Source organism: Hesperophylax consimilis, chromosome 11 (genome assembly GCF_061612785.1).
Source record: "Hesperophylax consimilis isolate HC1 chromosome 11, BYU_Hcon_1.0, whole genome shotgun sequence".
NCBI classification, from domain to species: Eukaryota; Metazoa; Arthropoda; class Insecta; order Trichoptera; family Limnephilidae; genus Hesperophylax; species Hesperophylax consimilis.
Window position 1 is genome coordinate 6,368,074 of NC_142846.1, and position 27,454 is coordinate 6,395,527.

At 33.8% G+C, this 27,454-nt stretch overlaps 1 protein-coding gene across 1 annotated transcript in view; it reads left to right on the forward strand.

The window, feature by feature from the left end:
- The window catches only part of Cln7 (CLN7/MFS domain-containing 8), a 76,681-nt gene that overhangs the window by 19,085 nt on the left and 30,142 nt on the right, over positions 1–27,454 (forward strand). The window contains exon 2 of the mRNA XM_089637235.1: positions 320–530. Within this exon, the coding sequence (XP_089493361.1) occupies positions 336–530 (195 nt within the window). The 5' untranslated portion in view covers positions 320–335. The remainder of the gene's footprint in view (positions 1–319; positions 531–27,454) is intronic.

The following is a 27,454-nucleotide window of genomic DNA, read 5'->3' on the forward strand; positions in this document are numbered from 1 at the left end:
CGGAACTCCCAAATGTTGACTTGAGATAAATGGGGGTCCGCTCGAATGTACCCATATTTGAATCTCGTGGACCCCCAATTTTTTTTCTCGCTAACATAGACCCCCCAGCAAGCCGATATCGACCCCTGGGGGTCCATTTAGACCACTTTGGGAACCTCTGTACTAGATGATCGGCATCTGGCAAGGAAGGTTCAATTCTCAGCCGAATATTAAAAAATGTTTTTCAAGACAAATAGATGTATTTTAGTAAAATAAACTTTGTTTTACGGGTTGATTTTTGACTATCAACTTTACTAATATAATTTTGTTGTTGTTGCAGTTAATACCCAGTGAGGATGGACTGGATAAAGAAGATGCGCTGGAAGGCGGTGGAGACGAAGGAACCCGTCATGGAGGAGGATGATGGACTGGAGACTGCTGATGAGAAGCGCCGCCGATGGAGATCAGTCAGGGTCATCTACTTCACAATGTTCCTAATGTCTCTTGGATTCAGCGTGGTGCTGACTGCAGTTTGGCCCTTCCTGGATAAGGTACAGATTCAAATACAATGCCCATGATATGTTTGTGTATTGTACAGGGTTTTCCAATAAGAGGTTTTATTTTGAATAGCCCGCTATTTCGGTAGATGTTACTTTTGAAGCTGTCATTTTTTGACATTTGACAAGTAGAAACTACGCCATTAATAAAAATGGAACGATACACGCTTCAACAACGCATTGAAATTATTAAAATTCACTTGAGTGAATCAAATGCAAATCATCTTGAGTGATGAGGCCCATTTCCACCTCGGTGGCTTCGTCAACAAGCAAAATTGTCGCATCTGGGGTTCGGAAAACCCAAGAGTTATTGTTGAAAAGCCTATCTATCCTCAACGTGTGTCTGTTTGGTGCGGTTTATGGTCCGGCGGAGTCATTGGACCTTACTTTTTCGAAAATGAGGCTGGAGCAACAGTTACGGTGAATGCATTGCGCTATCGAGAGATGATTAATTATTTTTTATGGCCGGAATTGGATGGTATTGATCTGGACAACGTTTACTTTCAACAAGACGACGCTACGTGCAACACAAGCAACAAAACCATTGATCTTTTACGATTGAATATCAAAATAACTCCTCTTATTCGAAAACCTTGTATTTGATATATTATATTGTACATTATTATATTATATATTATATATTGCATATAAGCCGACCGTTTTGCATTTCGTCTATCTGTATATGTTTGTAAGTTCCATTTCGGTTTTCCAAAATCTGTGCATCCACTTTAATATTCAAGCCAGCTTTACTTTGACTAGGTGGCTGGCTAACGTTGACTGTGGTTCAGAAAAGATTGTTTTTTCAAATGTAAAATCGTCGTGTTTATTTTGACTTTCTTATTTGCCTTTTTTCCTCAATATTATGATACCTATCTGCCTGAAGAAAGTTTGAATTTAAGAATTGTTATTGAGAAAGTGACGTTTCTACATGAAATATTGAATCGCTTATAATTAAGTAGGTAGGTATTTAAGTTCCTTCTTACGGTGACCGGATAAATCATCACATCTTTAAAAAGTTATATAAAGTCATGGAAAGTGATGAAACAAAAACTTTATTAACTAGGCTAAGTAGGTTACTTTAGGTTAGGTTAGGTTAGGTTTAATTTTTTTTTCATCGTTTCTAATGACTTTATACCTCTTTTTAAAAGTGTGTTGAATTGTCACTGTGTTGAGTTATCATGGAACCCGGAATTGTGTATCTTAGAAAGGCCAAGGATAAATCATCACAATGGTAATTCATCACATCTTTAAAAAGTTATATAAAGTCATGGAAAGTGATGAAACAAAAACTTTATTAACTGGGTTAAGTAGGTTAGGTTAAAAAATTTTTTTTTCATTGTTTCTAATGACTTTATATCACTTTTTAATAGTGTGTTGAATTGTCACTGTGTTGAGTTATCATGGAACCCCTTCTTACACATCTAAATCCCGTTGCGGATTGTAGGGAGGGGAATGATGAAGATCAGGAAGTTGTGGTAGTGACTGGCTATTCAGATCTAGTCACTAAACGTAGATAAAGACTTTTCAAGCTGCATAATATTTATACTCTGAAATGAGGTCTATTACTAGGTATATTTCATTCCTTTTTATTACATTGTTTGCTAATCTGCAGCTTTTTCTGATTTCCCTGTTTGAGCAACAGTTGTCGTCATCTCTTGTTATTTATTCATTAACACTGTCAAGGAAATCGTAAGGACTTGCATCACTTGAATCAATGATAGGCAGTCCTCTGCGACTTTGACTCGATAACCTTGGAGAGACCAATGTTAGTTTATGGTAATTCAAGCCGTTATTTGAAATTCATGTTTATTTACAATTATAGTACCATAGTCACGTAATGTCACAACTTGAAAACTCGCTCCTTGGTTCTGAACTCAGCAGTTCCGTATTATAGGCGTAACTACCGATGATTTCATCGCGCTGTTGATAGCCAGTCCGATGTTGATAACGCAATAAATCAGAATTCGATATACGCTGGCAACACTAGCGCATCTCTCTATAAAAAAATACTAATAAATCGGCAATGTCGTATTGAAATTTATTAACTTTAACATACAATTTTCAGTCCGTATAAACTTTTTGACATTAAAAAAGGAGACAATTATTTCATGATGTCATTAGGCATCACTCAAAACTAACGAAAATAGAACGGAATCAATTAAGTTTGTGGATCGTGTATATGATTTGTTTCAGTTCTAAGAGCTTAGTTAGTTCACCCCCATTCATTTATGAGCCGGTTATTTTGCATAACGAACGAAACATTATCCAAAAAGTTGTGCATAAACAGCGTATCCGACACCTTTGAAGCCGCGCTAAAAGTAGCGGCTTTTGTCTACAGACTGTTGGAATCATATATCGCTAAATGACCATTAGTAGTAGTGTATGGCGAGAGATATTTATTTAATTATTTATATATACGCCTAAAAAGGCTTTTACATAGAAGTGATACATGATGCAGTTTACATAGGAGAATATCTGTATTATACAGGAGATACTGACAGTAAATAGATGTAAGCCATTGTAAAGTAGGTACAAAATACACAATTGTAAAATTGTGATAACAAGTATAGTGATAAAATATTAAGAAATAATTTAAAAAAAACTAAGAATAATATAAAGTAAAAAAGAAATTACAACAACATTACATATAAGACAAAAAAATTAAAAATAATTTACCAACGCTACTCTAATTTGTAGGATTCGACAAAAAGTGTTGGTATAGATTATGCTTAATTCTATAAATGGATTCAATAAATAAATCAATAGCACCCCCATACTTGTTGCCCAGGTTATGCATCCTATTGGTCAGTGAGTGTGTCTGATAGTTGGTCGTGTATGTACTGCAGAAGAATGTTATATTTTGTCTTGTATTCCTAGTCGGCACATGGAGTTTAACAGTGGAAACGATGGCAGGACTATCAATTAAGTTTTAATGACTCTGTGTAAAACAACCAAGTCTGAAATAATTCTCCTGTCAGACAGTGTTATTAGATGCACTTTTTAATGTAATCAATAGGAATTCTGAGCTTAAAATTTACGTACAAGAAATTTGTGCTGAACTCTTTCTATATTATTGGAGTGAACTTTATATAAAGGGGACCAAATAGGCGAATTATACTCCAATTGACTTCTGACTAATGAAATATAGAGGGCTCTCATAGGTAGTAGATATGCTGAAATAGACCAAGTAATGATACGCATAGCGTAATGCGTCGCCTACCTAATTGAAAATTGTCATAAATGTGTCGAGTTTTAAATATTTCTAGTATTTTTGAATAATGTAACTTTTTTTATTTTCGTATTTTATTATGTCAATGTTCTATTGCTTATTCATGGTGGCCCACAATACAAATTCCACGACCACGTAGATGACACCCCACTGTCAGTACGAGTATATTAAAAGGGTTTTCGTCTTTGCTTTGGTTATGTTTGGTGACTAGATCTGACTAACCAGGAACTTCCAGCCTTCATCTTGCCCCCCTCCTTCCTCTCGATTTCCCCTTCCTCTGATTTAGACCCAAAACAAGTGTATGCCAACTTACTCCGGGCAGATAGAAACACTTCTTTGTATCACATAATAAAGGAGTTTTTAATTTTTTATTAGTGCCTTTTAATTTCGTAGCAGAAGTCGCCGGTTAGGAGCCGTGTTCACAGATGCGTCTGGTTCCCACTAGCGTGTCGTCGGTTCTATTAATCTGTTAAGCTAAGTCCTCCAAAATTGCACGAGCAACATTTTCTGCTTATAATAATGTTAGAAGAATTTTCTTAAATATTGTCATTCATAACCCGGGAATGTTTGTCATTCTTATTTTTTTTAGTCTCATTAAATTGTTTCAATAACTAAAATATATATTTTTGGTTAAATTTTCAACCTATTCTGTCGCATGGAACTTGATATCGCATTATGCAAGACGATACAGCCAACACAATGATGGCTTTGAATAAATTTGACATCGGTTAAATATTAATTATGCATTTCTAAACCGACCTAACGAAATTTAAATTGTCTTTAATTAACATTTGACCAGCTCGTAAAGAACTGTGATTTACAAAATCAAAAGTATGTCAAGGACGATTCGACTATAATCTATGACTTAATCGAGGTTTGATCAATTCTGGCCTTACTATTTTGGGTTAGTGTACGCGTGTAAGACGTTATAGACCTTCTTTGCATACAATTGTAAGATGGGCTAATAGTTGTAATTGAATGCATTTTCTGTTCCTGCTCTACACTTTCGGCGAGACTGCTCAGGAGAAACAAAGTCGAGGGTACCCACCGCTTCTCCGAACCGTTTTAAGGACCAACTTCTCAAATCCCCTGACTGTTCCTACACAGCACAACATACATAGGGTTTTCCAATAAGAGGTGTTATTTTGATATTCAAAGAAAAATGCCATATTTTAATATAAATGATCGAATGTTTATTTCATTATAAAGAGGAAGGTATGCCGTTAATAGTGAAAAATAACATCAGTCAAATGACCGCCACGACCACGCCTACAGGACCATATCCTTTTCATTAAATTTTCCATAACCAAATCGCAAAGTGGCTGCCTTATGTCCTCGATAGCCTCACGAATTCCATTTTTGAGGTCTTGAATCGACGCTGGGCTGTTGGCGTAGACCTTCTCTTTCACGTGGCCCCAAAGGAAGAAGTCGCAAGGTGTTAAATCACAAGATCTCGGTGGCCAATTGTGATCACCTCTTCGAGAGATAACACGCTCCGGAAACTTTTCCCGTAAAAGATCAATGGTTTCGTTGCTTGTGTGGCACGTAGCGCCGTCTTGTTGAAAGTAAACTTTGTCCAGATCAATACCATCCAATTCCGGCCATAAAAAATCATTAATCATCTCTCGATAGCGCAATCCATTCACAAATAACACCTCTTATTGAAAACCCTGTATATACACACCAAAAATGATTAGGTGTTCTCACCATCATCAATGGTTCTCACCCAAGGTGAGAAGAGTTTTTCATTTTGTTCTTGTTCTTGAAGTTAGTGGAGAGACATCATTTACAAATAAAAGCCTGTACGTTAGAAAGGAAAAGCAACTGTTTCCCAAAGGGATCAATAACATTCATTCTTCAAAGCATCTTCCATTGATATAGTGGCAGAACAACATTCCCACCTATTGTCGGTTTTCCAAGATACCACTAGACACTGTTACTAGGCTTCATACATACTTCAAAAAAACAAGTCAATAATGCATAATCAGCCACAGTAAATCAATGCTGTTATGACAAACGATTTTGCACTTTGATAAATTATTGTAAAATTTGTTTGTTGCACTTTATATCATGCGTGACTAATGTCTCGTTTTGTTTTGTATGCACTAACTGCAAGTTCACGATCTATTGTTTTTGACGGACGCTATTTTGCGTTTTTCATTTGATTAATTAATAGCAATCTGTATATTATCACGGTTGGTCACTTTGCAATCAGTCGATGAATAATATAAACAGGAATACGGAAGTTTTCCACAAGACAATAAGATGAGATTCAACACTCTTGGACAATAGTTGAATAGTTTTTATCTTTAGATGTTGGTTATTATTAATAAGTATATTGATTGCATCAATATCATCGTTAAGTTATTTAACATTAACTTTGCGAATTTTGTGGATTATGTAAAAGACCTATTTCAATACTATTCCTAAATGGAAGTTATATTTTTGTAAACCAGTCAAATCGCTGTATTTTTTAATTTATGTTCTTGATATTTTTAATTTTGTTTCTCGCATATACTTATGTAATTTTATTTTTATTATTTCTTTCTTTTCTTTCTTATGTTTCAAAACTGTCATTAAATTTGTACCACCCACATGTAAAAGCCCTCTGGGCGTTAAATAAATAAATAAATAAATAAATAAATAAATAAAAATAAGTTACATGCCAAGGTGGGATTTAGCCTTCTCCACAAATTTTCTCCATTTGCTGCGGTTTCTGGCCATTTGTCGTCAGTGTTGCCAACTCAACTACTTCAAAATATGCTAGAGTGATGGGAAAAATATGCCATAAATATGCTAAATTCCTTTAAAAAATGCAAAAAAAAAAGCCAACATAAATTTAACTTAGTATTTGTTGAGAAATAGAGTGATGGGAAAAATATGCAAGAAAAATGCTAAATTACTTTAAAAAATGCCAAAAAAAGCTAAAATAAATTTAATTTAGAAATAAAATCAGTGAAATAAAATATCAATATCTTCATCTTCATCTTCTTCTTCTTCATTAACAGCAGCTGAAGTGGAAGGCTGAGAAACGGAGTCGTAACTTTCTTTGGTCCCAATGCAGCGTAGTACTTTGTCAGGAACAGTGTAAGAATAACAGCACTTTCCTGCTCTCTTTAGGCCAAATCTCACGTACAAAATGGCATTTGGGGTTCTCACCGCCAAACGATTTCGGAGTTTTGTTTTGACCGTAAATACACGTTCAATGTCCGCATTTGAATGCGGCAATGTTAAAATAGACATTGCAAACTGACATCACCGAAGGGGTTATTATTAGCTGCATCTTTATATTGCATGACTTCATTCCAAAACTCTACAGTGGAAGTCAAGGATTCCCATTTAATGTAAACTATGTTTCTCCATTGAGACACCAGTTTTTCAATCGATATCATTTTTGTTAGTTAAAAAATTGGTTTTTATTATTTTCATGTTTCTGTAAAAATAAGCCAAATAAATATGCTATATGCTAAAAGCATAATAGTTATGCTAAACATGGAGTAATTATGCCAAATTTAGCATATAATATGCTAACTTGGCAACACTGTTTGTCGTCCAGTCCTTTTTGCTTTTATCCTCTTCCACGTAGTCAGTCCATCTCTTTCTCCAGTCTGCCTCTGAGTTGCTTCCACTGATGTACTCACTTAGTCACGATTTTCGCTAACTTGTCATCTGGCATTATTACCACTTTGGGAGCAAGGTTTTCTTTCAGATTCTCAAGTTCATAACTTATTTCAAATTTGTTTTTATTTTTCCATTTTCGTCAGTCATTGATGAAGTCATCATTATCAGCCTCTATTTGATATAGGCATTCCAAAGCTGAGTCTGTTATCCTCTGGTCCGTACTTTGCTTTACCACATGTTTATTTATTTATCAGCATAGTATTCATTACCGCAGCTGTACGTATATCCACTTATGAAAGGCCTATCCAATCAACAATCATCCACACCAGAGAACGTTAAAATTTTCGTCTAACTTTTGATCATCAATTATTTTTCTCTTGAGGGCCACTGACTGACGAGATCCATCGGCTGTTCATCTCTGAGCGATATGTTCTGCCCATTGCTATTATTATTTTTGGTGTACTTAATGTCTTTTGTTTTATTTTCCATCGATAAATTTTCTCTTCATTCTCTCAATTCTCATCGAAATGGTCGATGTTCATTCTTCTTTTCACCTCGCGTGCATCTTTTTATCCTACCCTGAATTATTTTCAATTATTAAACCTCTTTTTAATTAGTTTCGCATGTTTCTTATCCATGTAGGTATTGCGTTAGTACGGCTGATTCATCAATATCCTGTTAAAAACGTGATGGAAAGCCATTTACTATTAAAATATTAGTCCATGGGAACGCGTGTTAATGCAGCTGCTCTTTTCCTGATAAATATAATGACGAAATGTGACAATATTTCGACATCCTCGTAACACATTTGGGTTTTACTGATAGTTTGCTAGGAAATATGTCAATTCATTCGATAAATAATAATAATTTGACCTGATTTTTATTTTTATTAGTAATATTTTATATCAATAATTTTTCAACGTGTTTGCGTCTAAACTCCACCCCAGTTTTGCATTACTTCCTGTTTCACAAAAAATACATGTATTTACGGATTGTTGTAAAATTGTTTCGTACAAACAGGTCTCCAACGCGTCTTGGAAGGAGTTTATAATTAAATGGTTCTTTTAGATTAATCAGGGATTTATTAATACTCCACGTATTATAATGGTGACTCGGTAGTCGACCTAACTAGAAGCTGGCTATTTGGAATCTGAAACAGTAAGTTTCTCTGAGAGCCTTCCCACTGGCCCTGGCGACTACTGGCCACTGGCTCCATCTTGCGGACTTCCACGCAAGCTCTATGCACTGCCATCTGTGCGGGCATCTATGAAGCTCTTACTTCCCAACAATTTTTTGTCCCAGATAAATGTAATTGCCGACTTGTTTCAGCTCGGTGTCATTAATCTGTAGGTCATTCAGTAAGTTTATCACTTTTGGTAAAGTAAGTTAATTTTGATGATAACATAAACTTGTTCTGACTGTATTTGAATGTATGAAGAAGTTTTTAATTACGTTTTTTTTTTGAAAACTGTTGGAAATTCCCTTCACCGAGAAAACTTACTGTTAAGAAATATTAAAATTACGAATATTTTTAATGAAATATTAGTCGGAATGCGTGTTCTTAAAAATAATAATATTTTCGCATCTCGTCCATTATATTTATTCAAATATGGATATATGCGTGAACACGTGTTCAGATATATTCTGAATGACTATTATTTTATAAGTAGTCAAATTTTTAGCAGTATTATGGTTTTAAAATCGTACTCATTTTTCTCCGTGTACGCTGATTCATTTCGCTACACTGCTTATTTAGTTTTATTGGAATTATGACCTTAGTTCATAAGGCGAAGCTTAATGCCAAATCACTATTTTGATTAATCTTTATAACGAATTGGTATACATTATGAAAACCAAAAAATATGCTTTAGTTAAATTGAAGGTTTTCCTATCGCTTCGCTCGAGTAATTCTACTTTGTATTCACAAATAAAAAAATAATTTACTCAATAAAAAATATAAATACAAACTACTACAAAAAATATTTTTTCAATAGAAATGTATGAACGCATAAAGGAAACAACTTTTAAAAAATTCAGTTTTATAGCTAAAATTATGTATGACAGTTTCACTTGATTAACTTTTTTGCTTTCTTATAAAATTATTTACAAAATAAGTAAAAAAACAGTTTTTTTGCTTGAAACGAACGTTTCTAGACTCCGTTTGTCAAGCGATTTTAATGCTTATTACCTACGAATTAAGGTATACCAAGAATATACACATTTTTGGCTTATGGCTTCCCCATAAGCTAGATTTCATAAATCTTTTTATAGTAGGTTCCCTACAATCGACCAAATTACATCAATGTTTCCCACCTGTTAATATTACTGCCGCCTTGGGTCTTATTTGTTCAAATTCCTGGATTATTTAATTTATTGGCCTTTGTGGTAAAAGTGAGTTGCATTTTATACCTACATCATTGTTATATTATCTACTGAAGCATTATCTCCCCGATACGAATGACATATTGAGTCATTCTGCGGCCTAGCTGCAGATTAATTGCATTGTTATATGGTTGTATTGTTCCTAACTGAGAACTTTAGACTTGACGATTCCCCAACGGAAGTTTATGGATGTCGGAGATAGTCTGAATGACTCAATGAGATAATAACTTAAAACCACAGACATAGGAATTAATAGACGAGAAGATAATGGCGACGGGTAAAATCAACTGTTGAAGAACGAAGGGAGTAAGGCTGACTGTGATTCGTCAATAAATCAATCTGACAGTAAATAGGCATCTCGCATTATAATATCACCATTTACTTCTTAAAAGTAAAACCTGCTTTTGAATGAATAGACATTTTTACATGGGAGCGCAAATTACTCGCCACGTTATGAACAAATTTGCGAAGTCCAAATTCTGCAAAAAAATTCGGTTCCATTTTCAGAGTCGAATATTTCGTTTAAGTATTTAGTTAAGACACTTTTATAAATGTTCATAATTTACTTCCCAGCAACCAACCAGCTTTGTGTTTCGCGTCCAGACGTTTCTCGATGTGATAGTATATGTTTCTAAAACTGATCTATATTATACGATGTGAATATGCTTAAAATAAAGTAAAATAATGCTTATATATGGAATGTAATACGACAATTGGGTTTATTCTCTTTTTCACATCTATTTTTACAAGTTTTCATAGTACAAGTCAACATTTTGCCGTGTTATTTCGTAAAATGAACCGATGATGCCTCGACCATAGTTCGCACAAGAATGATGACGTCACGTTTTCAAATTTCACTTGAGGCCATACGCGAGCACAGCCGGCTCCAATGGAACCGGTATGGGGAGTGGGGATAATACGCTTTTAATCACTTAGGGCAGGTCTACTAATATTCATATGTCTATGCTTAAAACGTATTATGTGTAACACAAATTCTTGAAAATCCTTTTGTTTGTTTGCCTATTTAACAAAAAAAAAGAAAATACGGAAATGCCAACGATTGTAGTGGCAGACAATCATATACTTTTTACTTTTACGAGTACCTTATTCTAATAACGTGGATATTGAAACGCTTTTTCTATAAATTTATCTGTCCTTTCTACAACTCACTTGCTGTAACTTTCTAAACTATAGTACATTATGTTTTCTCTTTACTTTTTATAATAACTTAAAACAAAAAAAAAACATTTTCTACTTATATATTTTATACTTTAGGTAATTGGAAATATAATAATAATAATAATAATAATATTATTAGCTTTTTGGAAAATATTATGTCCTTTTGGAATACCAATTTACTTATCAATTTAAAAGGTAAGAAAATAGTAATACCGGGCATTTCAATTAAAAGAGGAATTTTTCAAGGAGACTCATTGAGTCCTCTTTGGTTTTGTTTAGCATTGAATCCTCTATCTAAAATGTTAATTAAAAGCAAGTTTGGAATAAAAGTTAAGGGTAATACAAGGGAGAGTAGTACAATTTCGCATTTATTATATATGGATGACATAAAATTATTTTCGAATTCTGAACAAAATTTAGAGAAAATGATCGAGGTAGTTAAAAACTTTTCAGATGATATCAAAATGACTTTTGGTTTAGATAAATGTAGAACGATCCATATAGAGAAAGGCAAAATTGTAGATGGGGACGAGAGTATATTTAGAAATTTCCAAATTACTAGTATGAAAAGGGATGAGGTTTATAAGTATTTAGGATACCCACAATCAAATAGATTAGACCATAGTAGTATTAAAAATGATGTTAGGATTAAATTTCACAATAGGATCAGGAAAATTTTAAAATGCAATCTATCTGCTAAAAATTTAGTAAAAGCAATAAATACTTGGGCAATACCTCTATTAACGTACTCATTTGGCATAATTAAATGGTCTGATACAGATTTAGATAACTTAGAAAGATTAATTAGAACTACGCTAACAAAGTTTAATTGCCATCATCCAAATTCAGCTATAGAACGAGTTAATTTACCTAGAAATTTAGGAGGTAGAGGTATAGTCAAAATAACTTCTTTGAAACATAATCAGGTAGAAATGCTAAGAACTTTTTTCCATAGGAAAGCTCATAGCTCAGAAATGCACAAAATAATTTGCAAGGCAGATAGAAATATTACACCTTTAAATTTATACTATGAGAATGCCAACATTTTTATAAATCCCAACCAGGAATTATTAGATTCCTGGTCAAATAAAATTTTACACGCAAAACACTTCAATTATCTCAACCAAACGTATGTTGACAAAATTTCGTCAAACAAATGGTTGAGTATTGGAGAGTTGAGCGCAGAAATAGAAGGATTTATGCTTGCCATTCAGGATAGAGTCATTAATACTAAAAATTATAGAAAGCATATAATCAAAGATACAAATCAAATTGATGATTTGTGTAGAAAATGTTTGGCTTTTCCGGAAACTATAGAACATATTATATCGGGATGTTCTATATTAGCACCGTCCGAGTATACATTTAGGCACAATCAAGTTTTAAAAATAATTCACCAAAATTTGGTAATTAAACATAACTTGATTGACTGCCGTAATGTAGTACCATATTATGAAAACGAACCAAATTCATTTTTAGAAAACGAATTTTATAAAATATATTATGATAAAACTATACTAACAGACCGAGCGATTAGTCATAATAGACCCGATATAGTTTTACATGACAAAATTAAAAAAATAACTTATATCATTGATGTCGCTATTCCAAATTCCTGTAATATTCAAAAATCTGTTAGTGAAAAAATAAGAAAATACACAGATTTAGGAAATGAAATAAAAAGAATTTGGCATTCTCAGACTATAAAAATATTACCATTCGTTATTTCGGCTACTGGCATTATACCTAGCTCTCTAATTAAAAATTTAGGCGTATTAGATCTATCAAAAAATTATATATAAAGATGCAAAAGTCGGTCATTTTGAATACATGTAGGATAACAAAAGATTTTTTAAATATTTATGTTGAGGGATCAGTAGGATTTATAGGCCCTGTTAGAAGTTCTACCGAGCCAAACCCTCTGATATGAAAATATCTGGAGTCGGTGAATTATTTTCCCATTTGATCTCTGGTGAGTTGACGTGTTGTTCTTGTATTGTTTTGTATTTATTTTGCTTATATAATGCACTTACATAATGTTGATTGACTAGATGATCATTTGTGGAAAAGTGAGTGGAAGGGTTAAGTTTTTCCTTTGGGGAAGATTTAACCCGGACAACTAAATCGGAAGTAAAAAAAAATAAAAATAAATGTTTATTCCGGTATGTGGGGAGGTTAGTGCAGTCCCACACATTCCATATATTCCAGATATAGTAATCGTTTATAAATAAATCGAAATATAGTAGGTTTTCATTTCTTATTTATACTATTTGTTTTCATATATTATGTTATTATATACTATTTGTTATTATGTATTATATGTGTAAAGAAATGAAAATGAATAAAAAAATCTTTTTCTGGTAAACTAATGTTTAAGACAAGATTTTTTATGCATAGCACAAAGGGTAACAATTATTTTTATAAGCAATAATTATTAGCCTGAAACACCCATCCAAATTGAAAAATCTCCTGATAAAAGATACATGACGCCATTCAATGTGGATGAGTGTTTCAGGCTAATAATTATTGCTTATAAAAATAATTGTTACCCTTTGTGCTATGCATAAAAAATCTTGTCTTAAACATTAGTTTACCAAAAAAAAATAATATTTGACAAGTTCTAGTATCTTCACCAAAAAATGTAGACAATTTGTCTCGACGCCATCTAGTGAGAGAGTTAGCACTTACAATGCCTTTCTCATATAAAATAAAGTTGGTTGTTTCAGGTGAAAAAATGTAACAAGCAGTAATTGTTGAATGAAACACTAGTATATATTGAATTATTTCGCGGATAAGAGATAAGCCGCCATAGCTCAGTGGTCAGAGCTGTCGACCGGAAATCGAAAGGACACGGGTTCAAGTCCCGTTGGCGTCATGTATCTTTTATCAGGAGATTTTTCAATGTGGATGAGTGTTTCAGGCTAATAATTATTGCTTATATAAATGAGAATGAATAAAGTTAAAAAAAAATTGTGTAATTTAATTTACTAACTATTATGAATATTATTAAATTCTTCAAACTGTAAACATCACCCGCCATAACACAGGGGCATCCCTAGCATGGCATCGTTTACTTTTCTTGTAGTCATTCATGTAGTATAATGAAATTCACATTGTTACTGTCAAAAAACTACATTATGTCTAATCTGTATCTCATTCCAGTACACAGATAATGCGTTAAGTCTTCATCGGGCATCCCCGACTTCTTCTGCAATTGAAACAACTTTCTAAATTTTTTCTTTTTATTTTTTTTAATTTTTTTTTTTTTTTAATTTTTTTATTATTTTTTTTTTTTTGGGAAACTTTACTGGGGTAATAACCATTAATAATTTGTAATATTTTACTCAGAAATCAATTAAAAATCAGTAATTGAAATTAAAATACCTATCTACAAATAATGTAATGCGTCTGTAAGTGGGCTACCCACAGTTTAATAATGCCTTCAGAGGCCGAAACAGCTGTCACGCGTTATGATAATTACACAGCAGAACTTGTTTAATAATAAACTGTTTTTATAAACCCAATAAAAATATTATTAAATATATAAAAAAATAAAAAATTAAAATGGAGTTCTACATATTAAACTTAATAACAATAAATAACTTTCTAAACACTCCTGAAATCGGTCCAGTAGTTTTTGAGTCTATAGGGGACAAACAAAGAAATATCCATTTTTAAATATATAGATTTCATGATAAAATTTTCCTACCTCTCAAAGTGTTACATAATATTTTTATTATTTTATAAAAAATCGAGGCTGTATCGACAACATCATTTTTTTATTTGAATAACTATATAATTTATGTAAATGTTTCGTCTAACCTTCACATAAAAATGGTACCAAAGGTTATCTATAACACGATCATATATTATGTAGCAAAAAATACGATCAAGAAAATAGACATATTCGCTTGTGTAATTTAATTCGTGGACTGATAATGTACCTACAAAGGCCAAATGTCCTGTCAAAGGTGGATGAACGATTGGAAGAAAATTATTTAGAGTAGCGGTTATAATCCTTGACCTTGTATCTTGATGTTGCCGGTTAAATTCCCGTCAAGGTTGAAATATGTGTCTTTATAATATTTTTAATTTTAACATTACATATTTAATAGGAGTCACCTACACATATTTTTAAAAACTTTAAATAACTAACTAACCATCACGCCGTTTTCCGCAGGGATAGGCAGATAAGTCAAACTCGGTTTTGGAACACACTCCTTGCCTCATTCACATTCATACATCGTCTCTTACATACTCTTCTATTATTCTGACTCTTGACATGGCCCGACTCAAGTATCTGATTCACTTGATCGTGTCATGTCTGATCGGGCGTTCCCGACTTATTTTACCATTCACATAAAGCATTCACATTCCTTATACCCCTTTCTTCGTTCATTCGCTGTACATGCCCAAACCATCTTCCTTTCTTAATCTTACTCATTACGCTTACACAGCTCTCCATTCTTTGCGGTTTTCAAAACTTTGACACGATAAAACATGGTTTTACCACTCATACGCCTCAGGGATATCATCTCTACAGCATTCAGTCTACTTTCATCCTTCCTCTGCCTTATCCACGCCTCACTGCCATCCTTCTGGGTAGGTACCGGTAATCCATTGTGGACTGATAGCTTCGCTTCTTTGGGCAAGTTTTTGTTAGCAGCAACCGCGTTCAGTCCTCCATTAATGGAGTTACCTGCATTTACCCTTCTTTCAATATCTCTGTCAGCCTTCCCATTTCTCGGTAATATACTAAAAATATATATGCCAGTGTATAAATATATGCCAGTAGTATAAATATATACCAGTCGTATAAATATATGTTAGTAGGATAAATATATGTCAGTAGGATAAATATATGTTATTAGTACAAATATATGTCAGTAGTATAAATATATGTCAGTACTATGAATAGATGTCATTAGTATAAATATATGCTATCAGTACAAATATGTATCAGTAGTACAAATATATGTCAGTAGTATAATTCGTACCTCTCAACTGCCCCTTTATTATACAGGGTTTTCCAATAAGAGGTGTTATTTTGATATTCAATCGTAAAAGATCAATGGTTTCGTTGTTTGTGTGGCACGTAGTTGCCGTCTTGTTGAAAGGAAACGTTGTCCACATCAATACCATCCAATTCCGGCCTTAAAAAATCATTAATCATCTCTCGATAGCGATCCATTCACAGTAACTGTTACTCCAGCCTCATTTTCGAAAAAGTAAGGTCCAATGACTCCGCCGGACCATAAACCGCACCAAAAAGTCACCCGTTGACGATAGAGAGGCTTTTCAACAATAACTCTTGGGTTTTCCGAGCCCCAGATGCGACAATTTTGCTTGTTGACGAAGCTACCCAGGTGGAAACGGGCCTCATCACTCAAGATGATTTGCATTTGATTCACTCAAGTGAATTTTAATAATTTCAATGGGTTGTTGAAGCGTGTATCGTTCCATTTTTATTAATGGCGTAGTATCTACTTGTCAAATGTCAAAAAATGACAGCTTCAAAAGTAACATCTACCGAAATAGCGGGCTATTAAAAATAACACCTCTTATTGGAAAACCCTGTATTATTCTCATTATCATGATAATAACCTTTTGTCTGTCTCTTTATTTTAGGTTTGTTTATCATAGATACTAAGTGTCACAGTCAACACGTAAATTTTTGCTCCACACAAATTAATAATTATATTAAAATTAAGAACTTAAAGTAGTGTTTTTCACCCACGAGTACTTTACCATAATCAAAAATTAACATTGTGTACCAACAGTTGCAGCTGCCTAACCGGTAATTCTTTATTATTAATTTAAAATTTCAACTGTCACTGGATTCCATTAGACACACACATACAAAGCCGATTAGAAGGAAGAATACTAATACAATCAAAGTTTTGAAGAGTACAAGTGAAACGCCCACCCACTTCTCGCCATAGACAACGCATGAACAGGGTTGTCACTGCATCTTATATAAAGTATTAACATACAAAATCCAATTGCAAGATGAGTACCACTGATGCACTATCATATATCAACAAGGCTAAGGAGGAAATTAGTGCTTTATATAGTAATATTACTGATCCGGCACTAAAACTAACTAAAGATCAGATGACTAAATTACTCAACAAACTTTCCAACCTCTCTGGCACCATGCTGGATGTTGGTGTCAAAGTTGGAATCCTCAAGGGACAGGTTAAGTCGTATGAACACATGGTCTCCTCCAAATTGATAGAATCAACCCCACAACATGAATCTTCATATTTACCAAATTGAACAATGTGCGAAGCTGCCGACGAGCTCGAGGAGAGGAAAAAACGTTCGAAAAACATTATTATTTTCAACTTTCCTGAAAGCTTGGCCTGCTCTCAAATTGACAAAATTACAGATGACACGACAAAAATATCAAATACACTAACGGCCATAAACTCAACCATCACCAAGGCCAACATCACAACCTTTCGTCTGGGGATAAAAAAAACGGACAAACCCAGACCTCTTAAAGTGATGCTTGACAATCCCAGCCAAGCCATTGATATTTTGCGAAAAAAAAATAGCATAACAGAGTACCCTGGCATTAAAAATTATTCCGACCAAACTCCAGCCCAAAGAAACTATCTCGCCAATTTGCGATTAACCCTAGACCAATGAACCCAAGATGGTGAAATAGGTCTCACAATCAAATATAAGAACAATAAACCTGTTATTGTAAATACAAAAAACTCCCCACGAAACTAACATTTTACTACCAAAATGTTAGAGGTTTGCGTACCAAGCTCAACACCCTAAGGTGTAATATTCCAACGATAAATAACGATGTGTACTGCCTAACAGAAACCTGACTTCATGAAAAAATATCTTCCCCTGAATAAGGCTTCACCAACTACGATGTTTACCGGCTGGATCGTGAAAATATTACTGGCGGCGGGGTTTTAATATCGATCAGAAAGATGTTCCATTCAAAACTATTAAAACTAAAAAATAAAAACATTGAACAAATAGCTATATTAGTGAAACTCAAAGCAACAAAAATAATAATTGTGTGTGTGTATATCCCCCCCCAAGTTAGTGCTGATGTGTATTGTAAACATTGTGATGAAATTGAATCTTTGAAATTGAAATATCCTGATGCAAAATTAATAATTTTTGGGGATTTTAATCTCCCAAATGTAAACTGGGTACAACCCACTGAGTCTTCAAATCCCATTTCTGCTAAAGCCCAATTAATCATTGATATCATCAACTTTCTCAACCTTAAACAATTAAATCATGTTAAAAATATAAATGACAGAATTCTTGACCTTGTCATATCAAACATAAATAATAGTAATGTCAGTGAATCGCGTGAATCAATAGTATCCATTGACTCTCATCATCCCCCTTTACAAGCGATCATTTATTTGGCACCCATTGAACTCCTTAGTCCCCAACCTCCCGTTCACGAACTAAACTACAAGAAAGAGGATTATAATCAAGTGCGCTTATATCTTTCTTCGCTCAATTGGTCCCGCATTTTTATGTCTACAAACGTAGAAGAAGCAACAAATGTGTTCAACTCAAACCTTTATGATACTATTGAAAATTGCATACCAACTTCTATTGTAAAACGTAACGATTGTTACCCAAAATGGGTTAATACTGAACTAAAAAAACACATTCAATGTAAAAAAATTGCCCACATTAACTTTAAATCCAATAACTCCACTGACTGCTATAAAAAATTTTCTGTTTTGCGAAATAAATGTAAAAGTCTATCTAAAAAATGCTACTCAGATTATATTACAGATGTAGAGCAGACTGTCAAGTCAAATCCAAAACATTTTTGGAATTATGTGAATTCTCTTAAAGACAACAACGGCTGTCCTCGATCAATGTATTCAGGGCGAAAACATGCTGACAGTGATCAAGAAATAGTTGACCTCTTTGCTGATCATTTCTCAAGTGTTTATGAACATAAAAATGATAATGTAACTATACCTGAATTTAAATACACCAATGTAACTGACATATCAACATGCCACATTTCTCTGGATGATGTTAATACAAAGATCAGATCTCTAGATTGTAAGAAGGGGTCAGGTTCTGACAAAATTCCACCGGTATTCATAAAGGAATGCGCTCAGTTTATAGCAGCTCCACTTCAACACATATTCAGTCACTTCAAACTGGAATATATCCTGATCCTTGGAAACTTAATCACTTGACACCTGTATTTAAATCAGCTGATAAAAATTGTGTTTTAAATTATAGACCAATTTGCATACTGTCTACCACCCCGAAAATGTTTGAAAGTATTGTCTTAGATAAAATTGCTGTTAAGTTTAGGCATATTATTACTCCAGAACAGCATGGTTTTGTGACCGGTCGGTCTACCACAACCAATCTTCTGTTGTATGAACACTATATCTGTGAAGCTTTCACGTCTCGTGCACAAGTAGATTCAATATATACTGACTTTTCAAAAGCCTTTGATAAAGTAAATATTAATATCCTTCTCGCGAAACTGCAAGCCCTGGGTATACATGGATCATTCCTAAAATGGTTGAATAGTTACCTCTGTAACTGCGAACTGATGGTAAAATTAAATAATAAAGTCTCATATAAATTTAAAGTAACATCGGGAGTTCCTCAAGGCTCTCATCTGGGCCCACTTCTCTTCGTATTGTTTATAAATGATTTATCTTTATGTTTCGAAAATGTCAAATTCATTCTATTTGCAGATGACCTAAAGCTTTTTAAGATTATAAATGTTTAAATGATGCACTTATCCTTCAGCATAATATAGATAGACTTGCTAGCTGGTGTGAAATAAACAAATTATTCCTAAACGTAAAAAAGTGTTTCCACATGTGTTTTTACCGTTCACGGACTCCAATAACCATATCGTATTCAATTAACAATAATGAAATTGCATTAGTACCATTTATCAAAGACCTTGGTGTTATTTTTGACAGAAAACTTACCTTTGATCGTCACTGTGAAACAATTTCCAATAAGGCCATGCAAATTCTAGGTTTTGTAATGCGTAACACAAGGAATTTTCAAAACATTGAGTCAATTAAATTACTCTACTGCTCTCTTGTGAGATCGCACCTAGAATATGCATCTCCTGTATGGTCTCCGATTTATACCTGTAACTTACACCGCTTGGAGAAAGTACAAAGAAAATTTCTTCGATACGTTCAATTCAAATTGAGACAGCCTGTAATTGATATCTGCTATAATACATTAATGCCTGGTCTAAATCTACCACTTCTTTCTACCCGGCGAACTATTAATGAGATTCTTATACTTTTTAAATTACTGAACAATCTCATAGACTGCCCTCAAATGTTAAGTGTTATAAATTTTCGTGTCCCTGTTAAATCAACTCGACTCCACCATCTTTTCCACAGTGACAATCATAGCACTAACTATTTGTATCATTCACCGTTGGCGCGTTTCCACCGCACTGCCAACACGTATACAGACCTTTTTGATATTTTCAAAACCTCACCGTCTTGCATCAAGGCAAAAATACTTGGTTGTGAATGTAACTGATATGTTTGTGAAATGTTAAATGTCTGTTTGTACTGCATCATACTGACTGTTGTGTTCTTCTTTATGTGTAACATATATATGGTGCTCTATACATATACATTCCACATATATACATATATGTGAAATGTATATGTATAGCATCAATAGCATCAATATAAACTGCTTGCTTCAGATGTCTTGTAGTGTTGGCTAACAGATGTATTATTTTAATGAAAAATGTTATTTTTAATTGTCAAGTCTCTGACAGCCCTGAACTGTGTACTTATAATCTAATGTTTCACATTACTGTAAAAGCCTTTTATGGCGTTTAATAAATAAATAAATAGAGATTTTTACCACGAAACGACAAGTTGATCTCTTTAATTTACAGTGTTTAACGTACAAGTCATATCAACAATGACATGCGAGCAAATACGAAGAAACGTCCCCGTAATTAAAATATAAATAATATAAACACAACTCACGCCCTTGTCTTGGGGTGAGTGTCTCACAATATGATTTTTAATTCCTTTATTATTCGTAATACATTTATCACAAAATTTATGGTGATTGACCTACTTGCGATTTATAATATGACAAAGAGTTTTCAATATGAATTTTAAAATTTTTCTTTTGTGTTTGATTTATGTTCCTTTGAAGATTGATGTATTATTATGAGCAGGTTTTTGTTATTAAATTTGCTTTTGTCTGTATTCATCTAACATTTAGTTATAAACAATAAACGCCGATTTATCGCAACTGAAACTGATTCGTAGGTAAATGCAGAAATTTTAGTACTGAAGTTCGTACACTGTTACCGTCTGATTAGTTGGCAACAAATAAAATAAAATGAAATGTAGAATACTTCACTATTGACCTGAAAATGAATATGTTATCTTCTATAAATAAAAATGATAATATTCGTTCGTTCAAAACCTTAAATTTTCGAAAGTTCTTCATCGATTGCTTTGAAAATTTGACATAACGTTGCATTTGAATACGCGTGTGTTTTTTATATGACTATATTATATAGATGTCATCTGTGACAGGTAAAAACATGCTTTTATTAAAAACATATAGTGATTTTATAAAAAGATTTGTATTGAAAATCAAAATCATCCTAAAATTAAACTGTCTGGCTAAAGGGCTTGCTTAGAGTAATAATATGGTGTGATCCCGGCTGAAGCCAAGTTGATGAACAGCAGAGCAGGTATCAATGAAATTCGGCTGAATTTCCAAAAAATAGTGTAACTTCCAGAGTGAGAGGTGCCTTGTTAATCATAGCTCCATGACAAGATGGGAAGATGTTTTCCGATGACCAAATTCTCCAAGAATCCATTTTCCAATATCATTGGTGGCGTTATTTATCGAGTTAACGGATCCGTTGTCCGTCAGTCCAGAGATGGCCCAATGCTCTAGGCCGTCGATCAAGGAATTGCAGTTCTCGGTTTTGAACTGATCGTATTCTTCAGAGCGCATGTATCAAAAATACTGCAGGGTTTTGCATTATGTTTTATGATTTTTTTGTATTATGAACGGTCAATTTGTTGTTGATCACAACTTATTTTCTACGTTGGTTATTTGCCTTTTTATTTGTTACTAACAAATTGGTTTATGATTAGGTTGTCGAACTGAACTCTATCGTACTGTGTTGTTCATTTCCCCACCATGGGGGCGGATAGACCCTGTTCCTGCATCCAGTAAGGTAACATTAATTCGGTGCGGCTTTCCCACGAACCACGGGTGCCTCCCCCGGTATCATGAGCGGGCCTGGGGAATGTTTGCGCGAGCCCGGTCCCCTTCCGTCCTGCCTCCGGTGACCTGAGGCTCACTTCATTCCCTAGGGTCTTTGGGAGTATCTTTGAGAGTCCTGACGTGTGCGGCTAAGGAGGTTAAACAATCAGTTTCCTCACACAGCCGTTGGGAAAGGGTGGGTCCCCTCCATTGCAGGGTTTTGCTATCTAACCAATACCTACATTTTTATTTATGTAACTTGTATATATACTTTTTTTACTTCAACTCCCTTCATCTCAAAGCCCTGAAGAAAATAACTTCCCTCGGGGCCTATGTCACCTCTGAGGATGATGTGAGTAGGGTATTTTTAAGAAAACGAAGAGGATGAAGTTCTGGGAAGGGAAAGGATATGAGGAGTGGGTAGGAATTTATGAGTCAGTGTGTCCATGAATGACGAACGTATAAAGAATCGATCCCAGTTTTCGTGTCATTGCAGAGATTCCTTTAAAAATTCTTAGCCAGGAAAATTGCAGCCTTTTTTCAAATTTTTACTTTCGTAATAAGTCGAGGAAGATATTTTTTTATCTTTTTGATTGTTTAGATTGAATTTACTTCTGTGCTACGTGGTGAAGTGACAGTGTGAGTTCTGTCCAGGATACTTTTGACATGACTATCATAAATGCCAACATTTCAAACACACCTTGATATCATTGTAGAATGCAGGAGCTATCCAATCTTCCATTCCAGAAAATATTATAAAGTGAACATGGCACTTCATGCAATAACTGTTTACATCTTCAAAACCTTACAACACATTCATTCTTAATGCCCCTTTCGGTTTTATTTTACGTCCACTTTTTGTACGAGATTGTCCCGGTCTAAAGGTATATACAAGGTTTTCCAATAAGAGGTGTTATTTTGATATTCAATCGTAAAAGATCAATGGTTTCGTTGCTTGTGTGGCACGTAGCGCCGTCTTGTTGAAAGTAAAAGTTGTCCAGATCAATACCATCCAATTCCGGCCATAAAAAATCATTAATCATCGTTCGATAGCGCAATCCATTCACCGTAACTGTTGCTCCAGGCTCATTTTCGAAAAAAGTAAGGTCCAATGACTCCGCCGAACAATAAACCGCACCAAAAAGTCACACGTTGAAGACAGAGAGGCTTTTCAACAATAACTCTTGGGTTTTCCGAGCCCCAGATGCGACAATTTCGCTTATTGACGAAGCCACCGAGGTGGAAATGGGCCTCATCACTCAAGATGATTTGCATTTGATTCACTCAAGTGAATTTTAATAATTTCAATGCGTTGTTGAAGCGTGTATCGTGCCATTTTTATTAATGGCGTAGTTTCTACTTGTCAAATGTCAAAAAATGACAGCTTCAAAAGTAACATCTACCGAAATAGCGGGCTATTCAAAATAACACCTCTTATTGGAAACCCCTATAGTTGCCGGCCATTTGTCATTTTGTCCCGGATTGGAATTCAATTCGTATCGTTTTATGAATAACGAATAAACTGTTCCTTCATACACACATATATAATACAGTTTCCTCTTCTTTTCCATGTATGAATAATGTCATCCATGTTGACGACCTTTGAATTATGTTTAAAAACTTTAAACAACAAATCAAAATTTTGGCTCTAGACAAAACGAATTTAACTGATAAAGTTGACAAACAAAGAAAAGCCTAACGCGTTGAAAAAAACACGAAACTAACATCAAAATATGACCATTCTTTAGTATGTGCATGACAGCTGCCAAGCTATTTTCGTAAAGTTAAATTTAATATACAAATTCAAACAGTTCAACGTCCAAATGAAAAAATAAACATTTTTTCCTAATGTTTGGTTTCTTCACAATAACCTTGACGTTAGAGGAGCATTGTCCCATTCCTGCACTCAAAATTCCAAAATTATCAGTAAATCATCACGTACCACTAATTTCGCATATTAATAATTTCGTTTGTCTGTGCTGTGCGTTAGTTTGTACTGCGTGAAATCTAGTTCAACTATCTCAAATTTGATTATACGGAGAAAAATAATCCTGTTAAAAAAGTGACAGCATGCTTCGTGATAAAATATTAATCACTCGGAACATAAATAGAATACGTGTTCTTTTCCGAATAGATATAGTGACGGAGTGCTACACTATAAATATGTCAGAATCGATATCAGTATTTGTATGAACACGTGTTCCGCCGTCCGCATAAAACATTTGCCTTTTACTAATACTTTGTTACGAACTCTTTCAATTCATTCGTTTTATGCCCGCAGTCCCATTTTTAGCAGGAAAACGAATAATTTGGCCCGATATTTTTATAAATTAACAGTATTTCATATCAGTAAGTTTTCTCCGTCTATAATCTAAGTGCCATTTTCAACATTGGAATTGATTGTTTGAAGAATTCAGACAAGCAAAAAACATACGTAATTCAGGGGGGTAATTTTTTGGTCAAAACTTTCACTTTAATTCGCAAATAATTCTTCTATCAGACAATTTTCCTATGATGGCAGGCTGAAAAGCAATACACGCATGCTTGTAGAGCGCAAATTACATTTTTAGTCGTAAATTCAGAAAACATAACTGATTGCGATGGATGCATTATTACAGTAGAATGCCTTGGTGTTGTGTAATTAATTTATCTTATTTAAATTGATTTCTTTTTATGATGTGTGAATGAACATCATAATTGAAGACTGTGTTGTTGATTATACTTAATAACGCATATTATTATTATTATAACCAATGAGAAATAGTGTATGAAGCATAATGTATACATTATATTCACATTCATTTGTAAACAGACGACTTTATTCGAATTTGTTACCTTGCCGTTCAAGGCTAATGTATTCGTCTAGGACAGTCTTTCTCAAAGTGGGCGATAACGCCCCCTTGTGTGGGGTCTTTCAGGGGGGCAGTAGAAGTCTCAAAGAAAATTAGGGGGCGTTAAGAAAATCTAGAAGGGCGACGGCAGACAAATTCTATCTATAAAAATCCGACGCAATCTAACTGAATTAAATAACAATCGTTTATTTTACTTCCTTATAAAAAAATTAACCCTTTCAGCCCCAGTGTTAATTCAAATTAACATGAACTTTGTGAGGTAAGTTTTTAGATTCTCACGGCCAAAAGCATTTTTGTTGTTTGTTTTTGGGGTGTTATGCCGTGTTGCGCTAACTCCTTCTTTAGCCGACGTTTCACACATCTTCGGATCTACCGGATCTGCCCTGATGATGGACACTGCAACGCTGTCCGAAACGTCGGCTAAAGAAGGAGTTAGCGCAACACGGCATAACAACCCTAAAACAAACAACAAAAATGAACTTTGTGAATTTTTTTTTCGTAACGGTAGGGATTTAGTAAAGCCATGTTTTTGTTTTCTTATAGCTTGTAATCTTTTCTGTTGCGTCTATTTTTTCCGCTCTATTGAAATTCTTATTCCCGCCACAAAAACGATACATATTTTGACATCTGCTGATTGTGAGTTTCATCGAATTTCTGCCATCATTGATTACTTAATTTAATGTGAGATATCAATATTTTCTACTCGAATTACAAATATGTTAACGAATTAAGATGTGTTCTATAATAATAACATCAGTTCAATTAACTGTTCACAGTCATTTGCCAGAATATTGTAAATGAATTTCAATGTTCATTCAAATTAACACTGGTAGTGACGGACATGTTTTCGACTAGTATGGCGAATTTTTAAAGATTTATTATCCTAGATTATTTCTTTATTTCTGAATGAATTTTAGTTAAAATGTTATTTGTTTGTACCTTAGAGATTATCACTACATTGTAAATGTGCATTTTTGACATGAAACAGTTATTTGTGTTACCTTTGTGTTATGTTTTTTCCCTTACTATTTTAAAAATACCCCCTGACGTCCAATATTAATCCAAATTAACATACAATAATAAAAAAAAAATAAAAACCAAAAATTTTCAAATAATTTTCTGAGGTATTATAAAGCATTACATATTTTATAAATGTGAAAACAATAATGTGGGTGTGAAAGGGTTAAGTAAAAACTAATAATTGATTTATATCTTTTCTATCACCGTCACCGTCAAAATTTATATGGAAAACGGACTATCCACCTTCAGTTCGTGCTTACTAAAATACTATATGATTAGGTAAGAGTTTTATTTCCTCTCATTGAAACATTCTCTCATTTTGAAAGTTGTCGGTAGTCGAAATAAATTTGAGAACCTTTAGTCTAGGACCTAACCTAGGACGTCTAGGTACAGACACAAGATCTCAGTCTTCGGAGGCTGCCAAGTCTCAGCGAATTGTCTTTGTTTTAATTTCGCCTAGACGTGGGTTTCTTCATTCTCAATTCAAACTGAAATAGACGTTCATCTCCTACAATGTCATGCTTTTGTTACATTGTCAAGTTCAGGGTACTCTGAATTGGCACGAGATTTTGGCACATGGGAGAGCCAATATTGTATTTACTACAAATGGCACGTTTGTAATCATAACAGATACACGTGTAGCTTCAATGTATTTACAATGTTTGCTTGCTTTAATTGTAAAAGACCTTGTTGTGTTTTGCAAGTACTTATTTTAATAATTCGCATGCATTGTCTTATGTATGATTAAATAATCAAGCAGAGTTACAAAGTAACTCTGCTTGATTATGGAAGGATGCGATACTTGAAGCATAAATAATATCTTTATAAATCTTGTACGTAGGTACTGTAACTGAAACCTCAGGCTAATTTGTTCGCTTTTGGTAACAACTTGCATAGTCTCATACAAATCGTTGTGTGTCTCTTTCTGTCATGATTAGAAATATGATTTAAACAGTGTTAGAAAGAGAAAACACCACGCTTTATACATGGTAAAGTGCACTAACTTCGAGAGGTGAATGATGGAAAAGTAAAAAAGGTAAATAACCATTTAGAAAATCCAACAATTTTTTTCCCATACTAAATTATTTTTCCCATTCTCAACTTTATTTTACCTAAAAACAACCTTAAAACGTTGAAATTTAAAAAAAATTATTTATCTTTTCTACTTCCAAAATCATGTATCCCCCCGAAGTTAGTGAACTTTATCTCCGGACACTTGTATTAAAGTCTAGAAGTTAACCACAAAATAATCAAAATGTTACACCTCTTCCGACCAATTTGAGAATAATTTATGAAACTTCGTGATTTATTTACTAGGCATATATTTTTATGTGAATCGAAAAAATGGGGTGACCGTAATGTATATAATACATTTGTCT